This window comes from Thermobia domestica, chromosome 1, assembly GCF_964235325.1.
Source record: "Thermobia domestica chromosome 1, izTheDome1.hap1.1, whole genome shotgun sequence".
NCBI lineage: Eukaryota > Metazoa > Arthropoda > Insecta > Zygentoma > Lepismatidae > Thermobia > Thermobia domestica.
Window position 1 is genome coordinate 190,474,450 of NC_137454.1, and position 13,462 is coordinate 190,487,911.

Here is a 13,462-nt window from a genome sequence, read left to right on the forward strand (position 1 = left end):
AAAACCAATCGGAAAAAGATCATTAGGAAGACCTAGGTGCAGATGGGAGGCCATATTAAGATGGATCTCGCAGAAATAGGAATACAAAGTAGAAACTGGATCCAGTTGGTTAAGGATAGAAGTCAATGGAGAGCTTTTGTAAACGTGGCATTGCAGCTCCGGGTTCCATAGGCCATAGAGTTAGTTACTTAATTTTAGGCGAAATTTATGTACTTTATATGTATTTCATGCCGCTAGCTAGTTCCATTTTTTTATAATATGCCCCTGCGAAATATCAGTAACTTTCGTAGAAAGATAAGTGTCATGTTGATAAATGTTGTGTACTTTTTCCTTAATGATGAAGAAACATAGCTTGGGATTGAAATAGGTTAACGACTGGGGATTAATTCAAAATTCAACCCCAATACTTTCACTTAAATGTCATAATTAGCATTTAATACTAATCCCTAATGTTTTTTCTTCAGTTCGCGACTTGTATTATGCGAGGAGAAAGATTTGATTTAAATCAAAAAAATCAACAAAAAAAATTTTTTTTTAAAAAAATCATGATTTTTTTCCACCCTGATATTCAGCCATAATTGTTTCTGGAAATTCATTCTGCTACTGTTAGTACAAAGTTTGTGTTTAGTTTAATATCATTCATAATGAGAAAGTTGTGAGAGCCTGAAAACGTCCCGCGGACAGCATTGCTCATTTTGGCAAATATTGGGCCTACGCAGTGTAGTGGATATCTTATTATAACTTCGGTTATATTTACAGTAATGCTTTTAAACTTGGTATTTTATCTCTTGATACTACCCAGCTTATGTGTAGAACTTTTCATGAAAATCCTTGACAATCACCGTGAAGACCTTTGAAAATTGGTCGGTCTGAGGTGGAATGACTCTAAATGAAGTGTTCATATAGTGACTTGAGGTAGAGCCCGTTGTTTTTCACTGTACGAATCAGGTAATACCTAGCGTATTAGCTACATAATATGCTTCTTTCCAAAGATTTATACTTTATATCAGGGTTTCTAAAAGGCATTGAGTCTTTTCCGCACGAGATGGCGTTAATATTTCAAATTGCAGGATCTATGAGTCGCACCGAGTAAGGCCCAATGATTATTTGATAGGTGAAGCTAGTAGATGTGGAGAAAGTATTGGAAAATCGGGAGTAAGGTATTTGGCTGTAAAGATGAGTGAACTTCCCGCAAAATAACAAACATTTTACTTCAATAAAGGCGCAAATGCTGCGCAGGTTCATAAAGAAATTTGTGATTTTATGGACAAGATACCTTATGAACCAAAAAAATGATACCTTGAACAACCAAAAAATGATTAAATCATTTTCGTTCTGCAAATTTTGATGTTCAAGATGCTCCTCGCAGTAGGCGACCACCGCAAAAGTGGAAGATATTCTGACAAAACTCGAGCATGACCGACATGTAAGCAGTCATAAACAAACTGTGTTAAACCAAGCATTTGGAGAAAGGCTAAATACAGAAAGAAACTCGGCGTATGGGTGCCCGATGATCTGACTCAAAAACATTACTCGATTGAATTTCTATCTGCGAATCTCGACTCGTCAGATTACTCGACTGCGAAACGTAACAAACTCGAGCCGTTTCTCTATCTGTTGATTGCAAGTGATTAAAAGTAGATAGCCTATGAAAACAACGTGCGAAAAAGATGATGGTCAAAACGAGAAACTTCACAGTCTGTGGCAAAGCCCATGCAAACGTCCAGGAAGGTTATGTTGTGTTTGGTGGGGTTGGCAGGGTATCGTGCAGCACGATCTGCTGCTGTCGGACAGAGCGATACACTGATCTATAGTGTCAACAACTAGCGCGACTGTACCGAACAAGTCAAAGCAAATGACCGAATTAGGTATTAGGTCAACAGAAACTGTGTCGAATACCACGCCAGATCGCATATATCTTTAACGACTCGTCAGAAATTGAGAAGGCTGTTCTGGAAGGTTTTAATGCATTCACCGTACAGCCTGGATCTAGCACCGCCAGACTACCATTGTTTCGGTCTGTGCAGAACTGCCAGAATGGTGTTAAGTTTGAAGAGATCTAGAAACCACGGTAGTTTTATGGTGATGGGATTATGGTTTCCAAGAGAAATGGCAGGTCATCGAACATATTATTTCCAACCCAAAAGAATTGTATTCTCAATTTTGTCCTCAAAGGCTCAATACTGTTTAGTCAACCTGATATATGATAATCTAATCCAGTGAGTTTATTACATAAGAGTCACAATATAATAACTAGAGGCACAATTGGCACCACTATCTGTAATTCCAGCTACTAGCGCGTTGCCAATTCAAGTAATTTGTTTTCCACTTATATGGCAAAAAGCAGTCGCTTGCTACTTGTTTCAATATCTAAGCGTTGTTATCAAGTGAAGATTCAAACAAGATTTCTGACTAGAACCCACTTAGAACATACCAGTTATTTAAAAACACAATACTCTATTACTAATGGATTAAAAAAGCATTATATTTTCAGAGCATGAAGTAATTCAGTGTTTTAATTGTTTTGAAAAATTCACTTGGACAGGTGGAGTAAGAAAAGCTATGACATACGTATGTAAACCATAGGCGCTGACACGAAGAAAACGTTGGGGGGAAGGCTCAACTACTTTAAATAGGAACAATGGATGTAGGGTTAGTTGGGTTAAGAACCAACTGGTTTTAATCAGAGTGAATTTAAACACATTGTAGCCTAAGCACCCCACCCCACTCCCGCTTCTTTCTGGTTAACAGTTTTCATTCGCTTTCTCCCTATTTACGTTCCCCGTTTCTGTGCGCCAATAATGGACTACTGACAGCTCGTCACAATGTAGTTGCAGCCCTCCACGCTAGTCTAGTGGCTAGCGCGTGCATTTGGTGCACAGTCCCGGGTTTGATTCCCGGTGAGAGAGCATTGAACGACAGTGGGCCGGATTTCAGCTTAAATTGTAGATCCACGTCTCATATAGCCTTGCTGCTGAAAAGATACGATGAATGATATCAAGTCAATTCAACAATATAGTTGCAACAATTCAGAAATGATAATGGCTAAGAATTCACTATCAATAAACTGTTTAGCCTTTTATCGCATAATAGGTTCAGTTAATTTCTGCAAGTACAATAAAACCCCTCAATAACGGACATCAATGGGACATGACTATTTGTTCGTATATGAAAGATGTATGTAAAAGGGAGTCTTCTCTCCCGTAACAACACACACATTTTTGCTGGGAGGCACAAAAAGAAGTTTCAACATTTCCAATGTTTGAATGATACAATGAGACAATAAAATACATGTAGGAATAAAATATGACTATCAAATTTTAAATTTCTTATTAAATTGTAACATTATGTTAATAGTAACTTACTTGTATTTAGTTGATTTTCTTCCATCCAGGTTCAGGTTTGAAGGTGGCAAACGGAGAATGACTGTTTTTTCATAGCAAAGGTTTGCCTGCGAATTTCGGTGTGCATTATAAATTCGTCTGCAATAAGACCACGATCGAGTGCTGCAGAAAGTTCTTGATGGCGATTTAAAATTACTAACGAAGTGAGCCGGTTTTGTTCCATGGTAGATCGTAGATAGGACTTTAGTCGTCTTAAAGAAGAAAAGAATCTCTCCGCTATGCAAGTAGTGGATGGTAGCGTCAAAAATAATCGAACGAACTTGACGATTTCTGGCAACATGGTTTGAAGATAAGTATTTTGCTTTAAGAAGTCAAGAACACACGCGAAACTTCGAAAGGTTGGGAGCTAGTTTGTATTTTGCGAAGATCAAGTAGCATATCACGATGTAACTTGAGCCGTTCGATATCTATATCATCTTTGTAAAATTCATCTATAGCACTAACATCATTGGTTTCACCAATGATAAACCGTTCACAGAGCACTAAAAAATGTTTTATTTTAGTATCAAACCGTGTTTCTAAACATTGTATACTGCTGTGTCAATAGTTTCAAAATATTGTTGACGATATAGCTGCTGTGGGTTTTCATATTTATGGAGATTATCACCTTGATTGATCCATTTTGGAAGTTTTCTTGCTCGCGGTAGAGTTGGTTCTGAAAGTCCAAGTTCGTCTGCTTTTCCTACTACATTTGCCCAGAATGTGTCAAATTCAGTATCTGTTCGGAAATTCTGCAAAGTGAGCTGTAGGCTTGAAATCATATTTACAGCATCTTGAATACATGAAGTTTTCTTTGGTAATGCTGTATTTGCGCTATCTATGTGACGAAACAGCTTTATCAGCAATGCGAGATGAAAAAAGAAATCGAACGAGTGCATTTGAACCAGGAAGCCATGTACCAGGAAGCTGACTTATCTGATAAAGATTGCTCTGACATGAAATCCATAAGCTCATGGTAGTTAAGGTAACACGACTGAAGAGACATATGCCGAACTGTCATTCTTGTTGGACAAAACAGCCATAAATTAATCGACTTATCATTTTCACTTTGCAGTACATGAAAGAAAGCCAGACTCTTAGGGGAATGTTTTACAAAAACAATTATTTCCCTAACCAGGTTGACGACATTTCGACAGCCTGTCACATTTCTTAAAGTATCTTGAACAACCAAGCTGAGAGTGAGCAAAGCAATGTACACTCATGTCCAAAATGATTGTCGCATATCTGTAACTGTCTTCTTGTAAGAATATAATTTGATAATGCTTTTGCAGGGTACTTTTAATACTGTTACTATGTATATAATCGGCAAATGTATATTTGTGGTAAATTTCATAGGATAAGAATTATAAATACGAAAATTACAACGAGTAAAACAAAATGTTGCTAAATGGACAAGAAAGTTTTATTTTCGTTTTATTGTTCTTATTTACTGCTCTTTTCACATGAAATTTGCCACATACATGTCTTTGCCGATTATACACACACTAACATTATAAGAAATACTGGGCGAATTCGTTATCAAATTATATTCCTTCAACAACATATTTATAGACATGCGACAATAATTTTGAACATGAGTGTACATATATATATATATATATATATATATATATATATATATATATATATATATATATATAGAGAGAGAGAGAGAGAGAGAGAGAGAGAGAGAGAGAGAGAGAATTAGGTGAGTACCAGAAAATATTTTATGTTACATTGTTGCCCTATGATCTTACTTAATGTGTTAGTATGATAAGTTTTTCTGACTGCAATTTCGACATTTTAAGCAATTCACTTAATGATCAAATAATAATACCTTAGTAGTAGTAGTAACCATAACACATCCTCCCTGTTATTCCACGAACTGCCTACGAGGGGATTGTATCTGAAAACTAAGAGAATAAAGAGGCATGATATCCATGAAGCCCTTCGGCACCCCTAAAAGTCTGAAACGATGAAACATGTCAAAACCGGAAAACACGTATTTCATAATTTCAAAGGTACCCCGTATCGAGGTAAAAACATTTGCCCCATATTCTCCCGGAGGGTCCCAGGCGGGGTCCAACTCAAAATTTGCAAATGGCAAGGGGAATTAAGTAGTATATCATTTAAAAGTATTGCTAAATGAAAGGTAAGAGTCTCGAGTTTCTATACTAAACTTGTGCAAAATAGCGAGCGTTCAAGATGGTAATAAATCCTTCATTGAAAATTCCGGGGCCACCTCTAGAAATGTGAAACTGTGGAATCTATATCAGAAGAGGTAAACATTTGGGTTACAATTGCAAAAGTATAATGCACCAAGATAAAACAAGAAGTGCCCTATTTTGGGTTTATTACATCACTAATGTTAAATTCCATGTTCAACGGTTGTGTCTTTAGGCTAAAGGACAGAGTGATTACGAATTATGAAATTAATGGTAGAATACAGAAATGGAAGGAACACTGGGGCTAGCCCTTACGTAGACAAGTGCTTGAAAAAGGTAAAAGCAAAACGAACTAAAAACAAACTGTGGATACCGTCAAAGGTTATGCCGAACTGTCAATTCTACTCATCTTGCCAAGCATTCCTTCCATTTCTATATTCAACCATTAATTTTATAATTCATAATCACCTGTCCTTTAGCCTAAAGGACACAACCATGGAACATACAAATTAACATTAGTGATGTAATAAACCTACAATGAGGTACTTTTTGTTCTACCTTGGTGCATTATACTTTCGCAATGATAAGACAAATGTTTACCTCTTCTGATATAGATTCCACAGTTTCACATTTCTAGAGGTGGCCACAGAATTTTCAATGAAGGATTTATTACCATCTTGAACGCTCGCTTTTTGCACAAGCTTATCATAGAGACTCGAGTCTCTTACCATTTTTTTCTTTCTTTTAGCAATACTTGTACATGATACACTACTCAATACACCTGCGATTTGCACATTTTGAGTTGGACCCTCCGGGGAAATATGGGGCAAATATTTTTACCTCGATACAGGTTACTTTGAAAAGATTAAATACAAGTTTTCCGGTTTTGACATCTGTTTCACTGTTTTAGACTTTTAGGGGTACCAACGGACTTCACGGATACCATGCCGTAAGCGTCGGTGAACCACCGATGGGCAATTAACGACCTCTCGCCAAAAATTGACTGAACTTCCGTTTTTAAAATTATAAGACCAGCGGCAGAGATACGACGAAACGCCAGCGACCCACAGAATTACTCCCCCAAAATATGTTAAATCGCCTATATGCGTGATTTGTTTATATTCAGGTGAATCAAAAAACAGTAAAACAAATACCCCGAGGTGGGCGCGAACCAGCAACGTTACGATTACTAGGCGCGTGTTCTTCTGATTTCGCCATGGAAATGATGAAAAAAATGTCGCTTATTGAAAGATAAATCATTGAAGTCTTCATTTAGCCAATCAGACAAACCCCTACCTAGGTATATCTCGAGTTCTATCTATGTGGGGTACTATCTATGTGCAAAATTTGAGCATAATCGCCGACTTGCACCTTTAGAGCCTCTCCTCTTTAGTACAATTTTAACCAGAGATGGCGTGGGTCAATGAAAACTTGATCCACGAGTCATTCACTGACTCACCACCCCACTATGAGCCACTCTGGCCCATTGTGACTAACTCCAACTCACCAAAACCCATCGTCATCGAATCTGACCCATGATCCCCACACTCGTCTCCATTCACTAAAAAGGTTATACTTGTAATAATCAAGACTGTGAAATTATGAGGGCAGGAAATCTGAATCAGACTTACTACTTTTTTTTCAATGGGCGATTTTAAATGCTGAGGATACCAACACCTGTCATATACTGCAAAAATATTTATTCGTTTTATACAAACTCAGTTACATTTGTACCATTGGACTTATTCCATACAAACTTAAAGCATTGTGTAACACCTGTTCAACACCTTGCAGTAAATATAATCTTGCATACATCGTTGGTAGTAAGTGTGGATGAGACTCCTAGAAAAAAGAAAAAATATACATAATTATACTCTTACTTCAACTAATCATATAACTCAATCATCGTTTTATGTCATATACAATATCAAAGTTTTCTTTCTTGTTCCACGCACATTTATAGCATTGACGTAACTATAGGCTAAGAACTCCAGTCAAGACGTATTGAAGTGCATTTCTTTCAAGCACTACAACTGGAAAATAACATTCCAAATAGTAGTTTGTAATACAGGCTATGTGTTCTTTAACGCGCATATCTTCGCTTTATATATATATAAAGCAAAGATGATGCGCGTTAAACGAACACATAGCGTCTATTACAAACTACTACTTAAAATGTTGTTATTACTATACTAAACTATAAGTGCTGAGAATATATATAAAAATCTGTCCAGAAACAAACTGAACTTTTAAAATAAAATAGTACTTATAGTTTATGGTATTATTCAGATCAATCTCCTTCAAAATAGTTTTCTCCACTTTTTAATACATCGTTCTCAGCACATCTTTCTCTGCTGGAACGCACTTTTTGGAAGAGCTTGGAGGTTTCGTAGCGAATTTTTTGTTATCTCTTCTACAGATTGAAAAGACTATCTTTTAGGGTGAATTCCAACTTGGGGAATAGAGAGAAGTCTGTAGGTACAAAATCAGGTGAGTAGGGTGACAGATACAACACTCGCATTGTTCTTCGGGAAAAAAAAAAACTCCTTAATGAGGAGCGCAGAATGGCTAGGAGCATTGTCTTGGTCCAACATCCATGTTTCACTTTTCCATGCTTCCGGTCTCTTCTTCCTCAAACGCCTCGTCGCTTCTCAATAATACTCTTTGTTGATGGTTTGTCCACGACGCACATATTCACATAAAGAACAAATCATAAAAATCAAAGAAAACATTAAGCATCACTTTGACATTAACATTTGAGCGAATGGCTTTCTGAGCCTCGGTAATAATTTTTCTCACCCATTGGGATGACTGTGTCTTTGTTTCAACGTTAAAGCCATAGATCAAGTTTCGTCACCTGTTATCATGCTCTTTTCAGACTTCCAAACTATGTTATGCATAAGTGTCAGAAGTCTTATAGAGCGGCTATGTCCGTCTCCGTCTACAACAGGTATCAGAGCATAAACAATAAGAGATATCGAGAAGTGGATTTTTGTAATCGATTCAGCTTCCCAGGAATAGGTTCTATATCTTCCACTCACTCTCTACTCAAACCGGAAATCGTTCTAATTAGCCATTTTCAGTTTCAACGTTTATAGATATAAAAGAAAAGGTTTACAGATAGCGAGAAGCGTTTTTTAACAAACGATTCAGTGTCCCAAGACGACATATGATTTTCCGCAACACTTTACCGAAACTGAAAGTGGTTCAAATTTACTACTAACTTCCGATTTCAATATTGATTTCCATAAAGCAAAACGGTAAAAGATATCAAAAAGCTGCTTTTAGCAGTCGATTCAGTGTCCCAAGAGTAGATTCCACCTCCTCCGTTAACTCTGTGGTTCAAGTTAACAATTTCCTGTTTCAATGTTTATCGCCATAAAACGGAAACAGACAGCGAAAAGCGGTTTTTTAAAAATCGGTTCAGCGTCTCAAGAGAAAGTACGATTATCACCGGCAATATACTACGGAAACATGAAGAAGTTGAAATTTACTAGTACTTACGGTTTCAATACTGATTTTCATAGATAAAAAATGGAAAAAGATATGGAGAAGCATTTTTTATGTAATCGATTCATGGTCTCAAGAAGAGATTTCATCTACTTCGTTAATCCTCTATTCAAAACGGAAATGATAGAAATCAACTGTTTCCAGTTTCAACGTTGGTCGTCATGGAACAAAAACCGTAAACGATAACAGACAGTGGGAAACGGTCTTTTGTAACTGATTCAGCGTGTCATGTGAAGATACCACTACCATCTGCAAATCGGAAGTGGTTGAAATTTACTAGTACTTTCAGTTTCAATATTGTTTTCATAGAGCCAAAACGGTAAGATATGTTTTTTTTTTTTTTTTTTTTTTTTTTTTTTTTTTTTTTTTTAACGTTTCAAGAATGAGTTTTTGTTTCTACTTTTATCTATCTGTTCAAATCGCACGTGGTGAAAATTTAAGATTTCCGGTTATACACTGATCGTATAATGGATAAAACGAAAATAGATAGCGACAAGCAATTCTTTGGTATGGATTCAATACTGCAAGAATTTAAAGTAATAGACATCAATCAGCACTTGAGGTTTCAATATGAATGTCCATTGAGCAAGAGCAATAAGAGACAGCGAGTAATGGCTTTTTGATATGCATTCAGCGTTCGAGGAACATATTTTATCTTTGATCATCTTCTTCAAGTTGCAGTTCCCTCTTAGGGAGCTGCTAGAAATATTTGTAATTACTATTTTGTTTATTATTCTTGTATATCTTATGTATTGATAGTTAATATAGATTTAGAAAGAAATCCCGGCCGGGTAAATTAATTATTACAGTACATATAATCTATATTTATTCTTGTCTTTCATATAATTTTGTTTATGTAGCTTAATTGTTAATTAACAGCAGTTTTCCTTCTTTCCGAAACAGGATTTTTTTAACAGCTCACTTGAAGAGACAGAAACGAACGTTAATCTTGCTTTTATTTGTTCGTTAATTTTAAAATATTTTAAACCAAGCGTCTGGCTGGTGACTGTTGCCTGTATCTCCTATATAAGCAGAAGAATGATATGTGGGAGAGGATTCCAGCTCGACCGTCTAAAGAGGTAGATGGTTAGAGTTCTGTCCAAGAGGCGGTTGGAGTGTGACACGGTGCAGCAAGAGGGCTGTATCGCCGAGATGCAACAAATATAGTTGTGACATATTTTCAGACCACGATTCTCTGGGGGGTTATGGCGATTGTTGGTCTGTAAACTGTACCACACAGCAAGAGGGTTATGTGAAGGGGGATGCGAATTAAGTCGCTGAACCGGTTTTTTTTTTTTTTTTTTTTTTTTTTTTTTTTTTTTTACTGTTTTTTTTGGACCACGTCACTCCTTTAGAGGGAGGAGAGGCTAGGGGTTCAAGTCCCGATTGAAGCCTCACTAAGGAGGCGAAATTAGACTAACCTGATGCTTTCGTTAAAATCGCGATTCTTTAGTATCTTCTGCCAATTTTGGGGGGGATAAGCGCGATAAATGGTTCTCTTCTATAAAGGACTGGATTCATTATTTTCCAGATAAATGATCCGAGACATTTTTTTCCTCTTAGTATGAATAAAGATTTGGTATAGGTCAATCCTTGGGCGTTTTCCTTTTTTAATTTTCCCATAAAGGTTATTAGATTTGTGTGTTTGGAAGCTTTGTTTAAATCCGTTGCATCTAGACCAATCTCAGTACATTGCTTAGAGAGAGATACTTTTGGGGGCTCGTTTTATTTATTTTCTGCTTATTCAGCTATGCTATTCCTCCTGGGTGCACACAGATGCTAAATGAGCCTATTTTACTCTGTGGACGCAAGTTCGGTTCTCGGGATGTTTCAATTAAACGAGGAATGGTGATTAGTTATTGGTGAACAAATGGAAGTGACAAAGTAATTATAGATGTGCTATACAAAGTTTGCATATTGAATTCGCACAGTTTGGAAATCTAAAGTAGTTTCAAACTGTGAAACACAACCTCATTTGTTTTAAGAAGGTATAATCTTCGTTTGCACTATTGGAAAGATCTTTTCAGATATCCACAAGTATTCCTTTTTGTTCTTTTGTTAGCAACCGTGGAATGAATTTTACAGCAACATGATGCATGTTCAGATTTTAACTCAGATCACATGACAGGCCGAGTTAACTGATTTCTACTTCCTCAACTACTTCGCGGAGGTCAGACGACGATCTTTCCGTACAACTTCATACACTTTCCGAAAGTGAACGTCATCCATGATGTTGATAAGCGTCCAGGTTTTTCCTCGTCCTCGATGGATGGTCTTCCTGCTTTGAAATACTGAAATTCGTAACACTGTTCGACTCTACATTCTTTTCAATACACTTCCTACTGTACAGTATTTTAAAAGTTTCTGTTAATTTATTGCCTAATTTGAAACAAATTTTGATGCACGCACGCTGCTGTTTCAAAATATCACAAAATCATCCACAAATACGGAACACCACTCCAACGCTCGCAGTCTCAGAATGATACAAGGCAATACGATGCAATTACTGTCAAAATGTTTTGGAAGAATCCCACTGCACGGCGTTGGCAAACAGTGTGTCAAGGACAGTTTGGTTGATCATATTTTTGGAAGTATGGTTTCTTTCTAGACAAACTCGTATATATACTTTTCGTTAATTCGTATTTTGACAGAGTAAAACCGTATATTATGCCAATCCCGATTTAAATATCTGATCAGCACAAACTTGCAGTTTTCGTAGTACAGCACAATTGAGATATAAAATGTTTAAGATTTATTAATTGGAATTACAACGGTACTCTTGTGGGCCCACCTGTGGCAAATTGTTGACACCGTGAAATATGAATTTTCTTGTAACTAAAAATTCGGTGTGTATAGCTGGCATTTTATATAAACCATTTAATAACAATTACTCAATTGACATCAATGTTGGAAAATCAACAAGTGAAAAAAAAAGTTTTATTTGACTGACACTTTTTTTTTTTTTTTTTTTTTTGCGAGGGGGAAGGTGATAAACAAGTATGTTGGTCCAACCGTGAAAGTTAGTTATTTTGAAACATGCATTATTCAAGTACTGCATTACAATAGTACTTTAAATTTAGCTGAACAATCTATATTTGGTAAAGTACATTTGTACTTAATCAAGTCATGATACGATAACACAGGCAGTCTGCTGGAGAGTACTTAAAGAACACATACAATGTTTAAAGGAAGAGTCTAGTATGTGAATGCGCTCCTTGCTTAAGGAGGAAACTGAAAATATTCACATAAGTGATTAGCATCTACAAAATAATAACCTGAAATTACATGTTTTGTTTATATTTTAGAAATAAATAGCATATGAAAAAAATTTTAGTCAATACGAAGTCAGAAATAACTGACAATGTAAAGCCTATGAGAAATTGGAAATAACTAACATTTAGGGACGCAAATGTCATCCTTTTGGCAGTTGATGCGTATTCAACTGACGTATTTGAATCTACCTACCTACCTTCTAACGAAAAGGAATTTTTAAAACATGTCATATATATTAGGGTGGCAACCAGTTTTTTGGGAAAATTTCGAAATTTATTTTAACAGGGTCTCACCCCCTAAATTTATTCCTTTTGGTGACTTAAGCATGCGTGCAAAATTTCATGATATTATTTTAATATTTAAAAGTCGCTCAACGCACTCAAACTTATAGCTACGTTTACATTACTTAATCATTATATGAGAAACTCAACGTGTCTTAATCGGGACCAGTCCAACTCTTTCTCTTTGAGTTACAGTTTTCACACTTACAGTATATAACCTCCGGATGTATTCACGACGTATTGTAAAGTTTGGTGATGATAGTTTAGAGGTCTCATATATAGAGTTCGTGACGAGTATATTTCATTGGGCGCTTGTGACGTCATTTGACTTTCTCCTTTTACTTGAGAGTTTCTTCTCAAACCTAGCATTTGTTACAACTATTTGACATTTGAAAACAAGATATAATGTAAAATACACTTTAGGAATCATGAATACACTTTGGAAAAGTAATTCTATTAAGACCCTCGTCGCTATATTTATGTTCTTTCCAAGGAGAACTCGCTGAGAGACGCTATCTGTTGGATAAGGTAATTTTCTAGAAATAAATTTTGGAGATAATCGACGGGAAATGCGCACGAAACGGGTCCGACATCCCGAAGATTGTCCGTTACATAGAAGCCAAAGTTGTGTCGACCAGCCAACATCATTACACCAGAGCTGTCTTCAGCACTGGATCGTGCAAAAGTCAACGACAAAAATGCCACTCATGTTCTAGTTGCTGCAGCGGAAGCTTTGGGCCACAACTAACGAGAAATCTGTGTTAATAAGGAATCTACTACAAGAGCACGCAGAAGGAACCACAAGGAACTCGCTAGTAAAATTTGTTCGTCTTTTCCATCCGGTGGTCCA

General features: G+C 36.5%; 1 protein-coding gene across 3 annotated transcripts in view; it reads right to left on the bottom strand.

The window, feature by feature from the left end:
• Nucleotides 1-7,216: 7,216 nt before the first annotated feature.
• LOC145692216 (DALR anticodon-binding domain-containing protein 3) overlaps nt 7,217-13,462 on the bottom strand; it is a 28,722-nt gene continuing 22,476 nt past the window's right edge. For 2 of the 3 annotated variants that reach the window (XM_081767518.1, XM_081767515.1), the window contains exon 6: nt 7,217-7,390. In XM_081767518.1, the coding sequence (XP_081623644.1) occupies nt 7,271-7,390 (120 nt within the window). In that variant the 3' untranslated portion in view covers nt 7,217-7,270. The remainder of the gene's footprint in view (nt 7,391-13,462) is intronic. The other variant, XM_081767511.1, reaches the window with a different exon arrangement.